This window comes from Drosophila innubila (assembly GCF_004354385.1).
Source record: "Drosophila innubila isolate TH190305 chromosome 2R unlocalized genomic scaffold, UK_Dinn_1.0 1_C_2R, whole genome shotgun sequence".
NCBI classification, from domain to species: Eukaryota; Metazoa; Arthropoda; class Insecta; order Diptera; family Drosophilidae; genus Drosophila; species Drosophila innubila.
Genome location: NW_022995374.1, coordinates 234,782 through 246,896, shown reverse-complemented (window position 1 = coordinate 246,896; position 12,115 = coordinate 234,782). Strand labels below are relative to the sequence as shown.

At 37.3% G+C, this 12,115-nt stretch overlaps 1 protein-coding gene across 1 annotated transcript; it reads right to left on the bottom strand.

The window, feature by feature from the left end:
- Positions 1–2,130: 2,130 nt before the first annotated feature.
- Positions 2,131–9,928, bottom strand: LOC117785769 (ovalbumin). Its single transcript, XM_034623990.1, is given in 6 exon segments — positions 2,131–2,416; positions 2,773–2,928; positions 2,978–3,170; positions 5,287–5,315; positions 5,613–5,658; positions 9,833–9,928. Coding segments are annotated over 6 exon segments (645 nt in total). The 3' UTR covers positions 2,131–2,291.
- Positions 9,929–12,115: the final 2,187 nt, after the last annotated feature.

Below are 12,115 nucleotides of genomic sequence, written 5' to 3'. Positions count from 1 at the left end.
ACGGTCCGACACACAGAGGCTGTTCTAGTTAATATACCCGTCCTGTGATGGATTAAGCGATGTTCAAGCTGCAGCTGAGTGATAAGCGGTAAGCGAAGCTAAGGACATGTCTGTTCATATTACCGCTGCCAACTCACTAAATTTACTTGAAAGCCACAACTAAGCCAAACAAAATCTAAAGCCGATTTCGGTAATTTAATTTATATCCTTTTTTTTGCAGAAATATTAAATTTCTTAGATCTATGTATAAATACTAATATCATAAAAATGTCGAGAATATTTAGTTCAGAGCAATGGGATGGTAAACAAATAAAGGAAATTCAGTTTTAATAAACATACTAGCAGTAGACTAAATATGGAAATTCAGCCTCTCGATATGGTTTGCTATTCGCATGCTTAACCAATAAACAATAACTACATAGAAACAATCAGAAAATCGAATTTGATGGTCAGTTCAAGATGCGTAATGCGTTTTATGACCGCTGGCATTTGAAGTCTGCTGTTGCATATGGATGCATTTGATTGGTTTTAAATTAAATTTGTCGGACTGCAGCTATTGATTTTTTATTAGCCATTGCACATAACATTCTCTCAACAAACCTACTCAATTGCATTCTAAAGGGTTATTTAAAAATTGTGATATTTCAAATTACAATTATTTGCTAGTTGTTTAAAACATTAAAGCACAACTACTTAAATTATTGCAAATTGTTTCAGCTTATTTTCAACATTACATTTGCTCACTTGTACTATTTTGTAGTAATTTCATTACTGTGACATTACATTAGCATATCCAAATTACACAACGAACTGAGGAACTGAGGAACCCAACACAATATCCAGTCTCTAAGATTGCCCCTCTGGGACAAAGTTTGTGCAGCTGCACATCCGTTTTGATGACGCTGTCGGCAGCCTAAAGGCATAAGTATCAGCAAGAAAGAAGCGAAAGCAAACCAAAAGCCAAGGCGAAAGCAAAACCAAAGCATACCAAAGCAAACCAAAATATAAACATTTGCCACAAAGCCCGGCAGTGGCCATCAATGGCAGACACTCTGAATGGCGATGGCGATGGCGATGTCGATGTCGATGTCATAAGGCGGTCTACAAAAATCATCGATGAATTGGACGGTAAAGTTTGCAACCGGACGTGACTCCAACGGGAAAGGGGAAGGGGAAAGAAGAGGACCATTCGCGTTTTATACTTGTCCCAGCTGCTGCTGCTGTTGTTCCTTCTATTCAGAGAAAGAGAGAGAGAGAAAGAGAGAAAGAGAGAGAGACAGAGAGAAAGAGAGAGAGAAGAGATTTCACTACAGTTGTGAAATTACTTATTTTTCAATTGTTGGACCCCGCCAAATGACATTTGGCATTGTTGTATCCAGCACCGCCATGCAATCTTGATTACTGTCAGTGGCAGCAGTTGTATTTAAAATTGGCTAACAACTTGTATAGCAATTGCCAGAAGAAATGGCAATAAGGCATTGCCAATGACGCTCCTTTTGCTGCTTTCAACTTTTCATTTAGTTCAGCAACCTTCACGTACCACACGCTCTTTCCTCTTTCCTCTTTCCCCTATTCTCTATTTTCTCTTCATCCCTTCCCTCTTCCGTCTGCTGTTCATTGTTCACAGTCGCAGTCACAGTCACAACCAATGAAAGTTGGCTCTTTTCATATCTGTGAAATTTGCAATGATCAGTCGAAGCAGTACCTTTTATTCTACTACCCTCTTAACCACCCTCTGCCACTACCAATTTGTTGAATTTTGTTGCTCTTCTGCTACTCTTTTATTTGTTTTATTGTTGCTTTAGTCTATGTCTATGTTGCTATCTATTTAAAATATATCCTGTCTGACTGATTAGTGTAGAGTCTAAAACGTAAGAAGTAGAGAACTGAAATTATTACACAACTTAGATAAGATGAATTTATGCATAATAAAATGATATCAACTTGTTTATACTTATTTTCAAAAATTTCTATAGAATGCAATTGTTATAATAATTTGAAAATTCATGTAAAAGCTAATGTAAACGTTTTGACTAATTTGAAGTTCCACCATTCGCAATTGTTCATTTCCATTTCCGACTAAATGTGATACCGCCATTGATTTTGTTGAATTTTTGAAACAATTAAAAGTTCATGGAATATTATCATTTGTTGTAACTGGGCAAATTACAAAAGCCCTCATTACGAATCGTCGATGGAAAACGACACGAAGTTTAAAAAAAATTTGCATTTGATTTTATGGGCACTTTATGAATATATTTGCAAATTATGCATTTCAAAGCCTGTGCTAATCAGGGCTTGACAAAATGACCCATAAAATATGTGTTTCTATTGTTTCGTATGGCAAAAACAAATGGACGGTTTGCCTTGAAAATCTTACGCTTCGGCTTTGTGCTTGCTGCAGCTGCATGAAAAGCTTAATAAAATAAAAGAAACTAGTAAATAATGTTCTCATAACATATAAAAAATTTGGACGAACGTGTGCTAGCATCTGATTCACAGCCCGCCTCGTTCACATTTAATTAAAATTTTTGCTTAGCCTCCGGAATCAGACCACATGATTCTTAGCAAACAGTCCGCTTACGTCGGCGCTACCAGGCTCAAAGACTCGGGTGACTCCCAACAAACAATAGTGCTTAAGATAAATAGAAATCATATATAAACTCATGTAAACTCACCTCTGCAGGGGCATTTTCAAATCTACATCGCATTCCATCCGAAATTTAGCCACCATAATATATCAACATCATGCATTATCGACTTCATAGCCACTCAACTCAAGCTCTGCTAATCCATTAACATCGTATGGAGCAATAAGCAGCATGCTTATGTCTGATTTCTCAAAGGGTAGCTGAAGAATTCGTGATTTGAGCCTCCGGGATTCGCCATAGCGAAACTGACCAACCAGCATATAATTCACAATTCTTGCTCTTGAAACTTGTCTGATAGCGACTCACTACTCAGGAATGAAACATACGCACCTGTCGCATCATTAATACCTGCATTCTCTGCTAATCGTTAATCCAGAAATCATCCAGCAAACAGTTTTCCAGAGAAAAGCGCTTTGCCCACTTGGAGTTGACCAAAATAATGCTCGATTTAAGATCAAAAGATGGCGGACTCAACAGATCACGTACCGTATGAAATGTTTGTCGCTCAATCAATATATACTTTGGATCGAGTTTAATATCAAAACATAAAATAAAAAAAAAGAAATATTGAAAAATAATAGATCGAGTTGCAAATAGCCTCAGATTCTTACTTGTGTTGCTGTTCCTTCTTTAAAACGAGCATATTCAGCTGACATTTCACTTCTAACACGAGTCCTGGCTCTATCAACTTTTATCGACTGTAGGAACTCAGTTTGCGTCTCTACGCACATATTTTGTGCCTGATTGCGTTGTTTATGCGCCCAATGCATTTGTATTTATATATCTATTTAATTTGAAATACCTTTTAGCGTCGCGATGTCTGGCTTGGTAGCACCCACGCACACACACACCCATGCACACACACACCCATGCACACACACACACACACGCACAATGAGACTGACGTACGCAATCATGCATATGCTTATGCACTTGGCTGGCGAAAATGAACAAATTTCACGATTGATTAAACCGTTTAAGTGTGATTCGTTTATGTTCATGCTTTTATTGATTTAAAGAATAAAAGAACTGCTGTATTATGAACCTGATTGTCTTGTGTTGAAAGCATTAAGAAAAAGGCAATAACTTTACCAAGCAAAAAACGTGCCAAAATAATAATGAACCGTCAAAATTCCGTGGGCCGACTCAGAAGCTTAAGAATCCCAAGTAGTAGCTCAATATAAATAGCAGTATTGAGAATTGGTCGTCAGTATGTAAATCGGCACTAATTGCATTTTAATGGAGCGCCTCAAGGTTTGCTATACGAATTTGCAATCGCCACAAAAGGGGTCCGAATACGAATACAAAAACGAATATTCGCTAAAATTGGCAACAAAATGAAACAATTCCAAATTGACACTATAAGTGGATTGATGCTGGAGCAGCTGCAACTTGCTGGAAATTTTCTTGAGGCCCTAAAGCTATCATTTTCGATTGTGGAACTTTCTGTGTGCTGTGTGCTATGTGCTATGTGCTGTGGTTGCCTCGCCACCATTCGCCTCCACTCCGCCTCTCCCCCACTCCACTTTTCCACCACTCGAGCCACACATTGAACATTCAAGCAGCTGCACATCCGTCGCCATATTTGTAGCACGTTTAGCAGGTTCAGAGCCAAACTAGTTTGTGGCTGTCTTTACTTTAAAATCTAAAATAGTTTTGTGGCTTCTCGATTCGAATTCAAGTTTGAGTTAGCGCTGAAGCTCAACCGCAATAAATATGAAATTTTCCAAAAGTGCTACTGAATTTAATATGTAATTGTTTGGTTTAAATTGAAGTTATATTTTGACTTCATTTATTTATAAACGGATTAATAAGTACTTCTAAATTTGATAATATTAGAAAGTTAATATTTACGTTAGTAATTGACTTTTAACAACATTTATTTTACTGAATTAAACCTATATTTTAATATTAGTACTATCTGCATCTGTAACCCGAATTTGACCGCTAAGTTTTCAGCTAAGATCAATAGTTAAACGTCAGATCGAGGGACAAATGACAAATGTCGCAGCATAATCGTCAGGAAGTGTCTCAAACACGTTGCAACACATGCAACACTTGCAACAAAGTGAAATTGTTGTTTCTACTGAACACAATCGAGTCTCAATAATTAATTGTTTGTCACACTTGTGCAATGTGGAATGTGGAATCTGGAATGATACATTCTACACGCACTCACTTATTTATTTATTAATTAAATCATTTGTTGTTCAATCAGACTTCTGGGAATCGTGGCAGCTGCTTAGATGTTCTCTCAGCTCAGGTGTACAGTTTACACTGTACACAATACTACACTGTATGTACATATTCAACTTGTACACTTAACTAATCATCGAATACAACACCCTGAGCTGCTGTCAAATGCAATCATCATTTAATTAGTTACTTCTGGCATTGCGAGAGACTTGTGAGACTTTCAGTAAATGTCATATCCGATAGCTATAGTTATAGGCAAACTTAAAATCAATTGATTTATTTTATTATTTCTTTTCTTGGTTACGTTGGAGTCAAAATGTTTTTATTTGTTTAGGCTTAAGGCTTACAGATAAGGACGATAAAGACGTCTCAAAAGCAGACAAAATGCCGAGAATAAACCAACATAAAATTGTATTGTAATAAATTTCATTTACTATACTCTTATCTTTTGACATTCATCAGATATATCTCCATCATTTGAGCTGAGTATGACAGATTATTTAAGAGAACAATTTTTAGTCCCATAAAAATACTTGTCTTTAAACCTACGATTTGTTTAAAAGCTTGTGTTTCAAACTTACTGGATTGCAACAAGAAACAATAATACAAAACGATTTCATGTTTATGAAAGGACTGAGTAGGTAGGCACACACATGGATCCGAAGAGAGATAAATAGTCAAGTGTGGAGACTGGAGAGTGGAGAGCACTCTAGCTCTATATATATACACACATACACGTACACATGTATATACTCAAACGCACACAAACAAGTCAAGTGACAATACGGAGAGCTACATTTCCTGTGCCTCTCTTCGATTTGATTTTTCATTTCCGCTGCAAATGGTAACAAAGTTAGAGGAGAAGGATTTCGAAATTGATTGTGTACTTTTGACTATTTGTACGTAGTGTGTTGATTTCTTGTGAAATATCAATACACCAAGGAATAAGGAAAACACACAAGAACACACATCCACATACAAGCAGAGAAAACAGAATTGATGCGACAATTTACCTCAAAGTCCACTTAAGAGCTCAAGTTGGACTTGTGCTGTTTGCAGCAAATTTAAACAAAACCTGTAAACAAATTGGTGAGAAGTGAGAACTGAGAACTGAGAATACGGCGACAACAGCTGTGGTTGTTGTTAATAAAATTTGGGAACGTGTCAAAAACACGTTAGCTCTTAGAAAAGATTTTGAGCTGTTACCTCTGCTAAAACAGTTTAGTGAGTAGTGTCAATAACAATCATTAACACAAATCAATAGGATTAGCAATATTCTGTGACTCAGCTCACGCAAACACAGTTAATGGATCATTTAACTTAATCCCATTCTTTTAGAAATCGTACAACAAGGCGTATGCATCACAACACATAACAAAGCGGATGTCCAACCGCCATATTGTTAATCCTAATCGTAATGTAAATATATCAACTTAAAAAAAAATTAATTTTTCTCTGTCAATAGTAATACTATTATAGTTTGCATTTTTAAAATTAGAAGCCTCACCTTATTATGTTGTCAACTCTGCTGTTAATTACTAAACGACATTAACAACCGTATACGCTTAGATGAGTGTCCAACGTAGCATAATTCTCTGTCAATTTTAAAATATGTTGTAAGCTTTTGCACCCAAATTCGTTAAATGTCAAAATTGTGTGTCGAGTGTAAAACAAATCAGGTAAAATGCCACAACATTTGGCAAAATGTTTAGAGAGCAGGAGGTGGGGGAGGGAAAGGGGGAGGGGTTGTATACATTGTACAGGTGTTAGCATGCTTATAACTTTTCAACTGTTTGATGTAAATTATTTGCGTTGCTTTTTTTTTATTTTTTGCAGAGCAGTCAAAGTTTTAGTATGCATGTGTGATTTGCTCGCTGGGCATTAAATAACTTTTGATTGTCATGGAAACTGCATTGCCAGCAACAACAACAACAATAGCAACAACAACAACAACAACAATAACTGAGTTGAGCTGTGAAGTGGCTGCCTTAAATGAGATGGTGCTGTTCTTGCACTGAAAAATAACAACTTCTGAAATCAAGAAAATATTTCTGAAAATTAGACCATCTTAAAATATTAGGAAAATTTCAATATGTCATATATGAATACCAAACCAGAAAAAATGTATATATCAAGAATATTATAAATTTAAAACCAGCCTTATTTTCTTTACTTATATATGTAGTCTTGTAAGTATATTGTAAGAATTTTTTATCTTCTTCTTTATAAGAAATTGGACTTATTTGAAATGTGTCTAAAATGAAAATGTGTTTTCTAACTTAAAGAATTTTTTGTTCTCGACGTATTTTTTAGACCTAAATTTTAGGTTGTGAGATCTAAATCTAGATTTTAAAACCTTGTTTTTATCAGTGTGTATCCCACATAATTGATTTGTCGGAGCAAAGGCAAAACCATTTGTTCTGCTCTCTCCCAATGATGATGATGATGATGATGACGCACGTGCGCACAGACTGGGACTTCATTAGTAGCGCCAGGACGTGGTAGGATTCCATTTCCACTTCCACTTCCACTTCTACTTCCACTTTGAATTCTGTTCAAATTTTTGCTGTATCTGTATCTGTGCATTGGTAACGATGCTCATGTTGATTTATTCATTAATGTAACAAGTGGACTAACGTGGACTAACGTGGACTATGGTCGCATCATGTGACCAACAATTTGATGGTTCTGCTGACTCGTTTTCCAACTCGTGTGAGCCAACAAAAACGTATACCAAGTAATTGGATAAAGACGACGCGGAAGCATTGCTTACGAGTACGAGTATGAGTGCGAATACGAGTGTGAGTGTTAGTGTGAGTGTATACTCGTATGCCAAATCAAATGTTTGAGTTCAACATTTGAAAAGCTTAGGCACTTTGTTTTTATTGCCCGACTAAACGAAGTGTAAACACTCAAATGCAAAAATGTTAGAAGCAGAGAAACTTTTGAAAGCTGGTGGGCGAAGTAGCTGTTTTAGCTCAAGTATTCGCAGTAGCCAGAGGAAGGACATTATTGTGTTGTGTTGTGTAGTGTTGAGTGAAGTTGTGTGGTGAAAAGCAGCGTTGACGGATGTATAAGTCTGTTTATCCGGAAATGTGGTTTTCTATATGGAATGCTGGCGACAAAATGCACACCTGCCTCTTGGTGTTTCGAGCCTCTGTACGATGTACAGTGGGCTGAACGGAAGTGTCGTTTCACTGGGCTTTAGCTAACTTTAACCCACACGTAATCCAGTCACACAGCATGCGACAGTATCAACCGTCGTCAGGTGAGAAACACTTTGCAAATCTTTGCCACAACTTGACAGTCAAGTGTTGCTGTTGTCAACCAGATAATGAGTCATTTTCCCATGGCTTTCACCTTTCATACCCAAGCAAAAGGTGTCTAAATACAAAGCTTTTTCTTGTCAATAGAATATTTTTTAATTTCTGCTAAAAAGTAGATTGATTCTTTGGAAATAAATATTGTTTTTGGGATTTCACTTGACTTTTGATTGTGAAAGCATGTTCTCTAAATTTTATTTGCAATCTAACGTCAATACTCCGCATAAATTTAAGCTCAGCTTCTTTAATACGAATTGTATATTTATATTTAGAGAACATTACCATTGCTAATTAACCATTTACGAGTAATAGTGAAAATGCCCTTACGGCAACAGCAAAGTCTTCATTGGCGTCTGTGGAAAAAATAGCAAAGCTTCTAACAAAAAGAAGTTATGACAAAGTTAAAGTTTGTTGCAACTTGTTAGTCTGTTAACTTCTAAGCGGCTTGGCGCGAACTTACTACTATTTATTTTGCATCATTTTCAGTTTCATGGAGCGCGGAAAAAACAGCGGGTCAATGTAAAGTGACTTCATAATTAAGCAGGCAATAAAAAAGACGATGACAAAGAGCAGTTAAAAGGAAAAGCATAAGCAGAGCCGAAACAAGAACTAGCATAAAATATACCCTATAATCGATATGTTCAAGTTAAGAATTTCTTAGATTTATTTACCAAAATACTAATATAATTACTCAATGAATATTAATATGTTACACAAATTTAAATTCAATTTTTTTAGTTACAAAGAAGAGCGTTACATATTTCATAACATAATAAATATATCCATAGTAGGAGTATAGATATGCTAAGCAAACTTTTGAGTCCCGAGAAACTTTTGCTATGTCCGGAAATAATCAGCATAAGAGTTAAAGTTCAAGTTGAAGACAAAGTTGAATTTTTGCCTAGCGTGCAAATTGTCGCAGTTAATGACCGATTATTAGGCCATGTTTTAACCTATGATGGTTCTATATTGACAAGAAACCCTTCAATAAATTGCCTAATCAACATTACATGGCCCACATCTAATATATATTTGAAAATGTTATAAACGAAAATTGACAATTGGACAAATATTAATAGGTAATACAACTATTTGTTTTAGTAAGAGCAGTAATTAAATAATTTCCGTTTATTTGCATTACAGTTTGATTTGGTCCTTTTTTTAAATATATATTTTATATTTTATTTTTTTTTAGTTGTGATGATTGGTTGACCTAAAATTTTATAGGCAGCAACAGATTAAACGAATTCCTAATGTAATTGAGAAAGTAGATAGGGTGAGTCCTTAAGTTGAGAGTGGTTCAAGTCATCGGGGTAAGCGTCATGTAGTGAATCACCTTTTAAAGCTCAAGCTTAAGCTGTCATCGACTTTTCCATCTCCTACTCCTACTCCTACTCCTTCGACTTCTTCTTAGTTGTCAGGGCCATTGTTAGGAGTACTGCTTCTGTTGCTGTTTGTTGCTACTGTATGTGCGTAGCAGCGTTTGAAATTGCACCCAAAAGGACAATTAAGCATCAAGTATTTATGTGCCGACGCGTTTCTTAGCCGGAGCAGCAACAGTGGCAACTCTGGCAACGACAGTGGCAACAACATAAGTGGCAGCGATGCGTCGCCGAGCCAGAGAAATAATTTCATTATGCTTGCAACTTAATGCCAACTTACAGTTTTACAGCCTGGCAGCAGCAGGCGCAGTACCAGGAGCAGTACCAGCAATAATAGCTCCTTCTCGCTTCTCAGTTCTCTCGGCACGCTCTTCATTACTGCCGGCCGCATGACTTTGTTTTTAGTTTTTTAGCCCTTTGCTTATGGCCAGCTGGCATGGCATCAAATTGAAGACAGGGGCTGCAGGATAAAGGATGGAGGATGGAGGCTGGATCTGCTTTCCGCTTTCTGCGATAGCCGGCTTTATTATGCGCGCTCAGCACTAAATTTTATTGTCAGTTCATGTCGAGCTGAATTATGTAGCAACAGAAGCAAAAGTAGAGACAACAACAACAACAATAACAACAACACTAACATCATAATCATTGTAAGTAATGCATTTTTCATTTAGCCCAGTCTAACTTGGAGCCTTATTAAATGCATCAAAACACAGAACTTGCAAGGGATGAGGGCAATGTCATACTTAGCATTTGTCACACTGGTAACAAAGCAGATTTTATACCCTGACTGACTGACTGACTGACTGACTGCGTCTTAAATTGAATTGTGCATTGACCTGATTCTGATTTAAACTGAAAACCTCTTACAACACACACAATAACACAATGAGAAAGCAGTCGACACCCTTTTGGACCGCACTCAAAAATTCAAGCATATTTAGTAAACAATTTTAATTAAAAGCCAACGCCAACAACAGCTATGCACATTAATTTGCGGCATTTGTTGGACGCGAGCCCGTCAACTTTTTAATTCAATCTAAAGAAGCAAACTTGCGGCCTGACATTGTGATGTCTGCTCCGTTCCGCTCTGCTCCGTTCCACTCTGCCTCGCTCAGATACAACAGCAACAGCTCCTCGCCCTCTGTATATGCAATTTAATTTGACAAATGTTGGTGAAAATAGTTTTTCGGGGCTCTGAAAAAGTTATCCAGAACGGACAAAAGGAACTGAGGACATAAACAAAAAGGCAAGGCGTGGATTTTTGTTGACTACCAGCTCATTAATTTTTTTGTGCTGCTGCAGCAAATAGCAACTGCTTCCAATTCCTACTCCTACTCCTACTCCTATTCCCAGTGGAGCCAAAGGCCAGAAGTAATCAAAAGTCAATGGGCAACACTTAAAATGTCGATGTCGATGCTGGCGCAACATTTTTGCAGCTGATTTATTTATTGCGTAGCAGCAGAAGGTTTTTAATACAATAAACTTAAGAGATTACTACGAGTTTATAGAAAATAAAAATATTTTCTGAAATTTTTGTAAAGTATCTTTTTTAAGGATTCTCAATCCTAAGCAAGTATTCTTTTTACTGACTTTCAATTGGAATTCACATTATGTAATAAACGTTTTTAAAAGTCTTTAGAAGCCTGACGCCTTAAGTTCCTATTTTGTTACATTTTTTGATAAACGCTTTGCGCTTGCTGGTCACGATTTGATAGAATTTTTATATTAGGCTTTCGTTTATGTGAAAATTATGTGCAACGTTGTCAGGTTGCCTGTACAGGTCGCTCACATATACGTACAAATACGTATACCCTACACACGAACGGCTTTTGCTACTGAGAAATTGTAGCCAAAAGTGGCAAAATGACAAACCTGGGCGGCTGACTGCAACTCCTTTGGTTGGTCGTCTGTCGTCGGTCCGTCGGTCCGTCGGTCGGTCGTCGGTCGGACGTTGGTTTCCTTTTAGTTGGCCACGTAAGCCAGCGCTCAATAACAGCACCTAGGAAGCGACCACGGCGGACAGAAATCCAAGCACGTAATTTTAAATGGCTTTTACTGGCAGTCAACTTAAACTTTACGCTAGCACACATTAGCTGTGTCTGACAGTCTGAAGGAAACACTCGCTGAGTGTTAAATGCAGCTGCCAACTGCCAACTGCCAACTTGCAACCTACCACGCCCCCAAATGCCCATGGGCCGTAGGCACTGCGACAACGTGAATGGCCGCTAACCGCAATGTTAACTGGCGAATTAATTCTACTTTCCACTCACATCAGCTGACGCTGAGGGTATGTGTGACTGCTGATATATTCAATGTCCATATATAACGTACACTTGGGTGTGTGCCGATGCTGATGTCCCCCCAAAATGACTTATTCCGATAGTCGAGAGTCGTGCATGCTTGACTTTGATTGCATGGATCAGATATGGCACAGATGGAATACTTATTCGACTGACTGTATGACTTACCATGCAGCACATTACCCCGCTGTCATATTTAAATGCATCTTGGATCCATGCTCAATATTATAAAAGGGCCTTAGATAGAAAACACATTCGCTAGT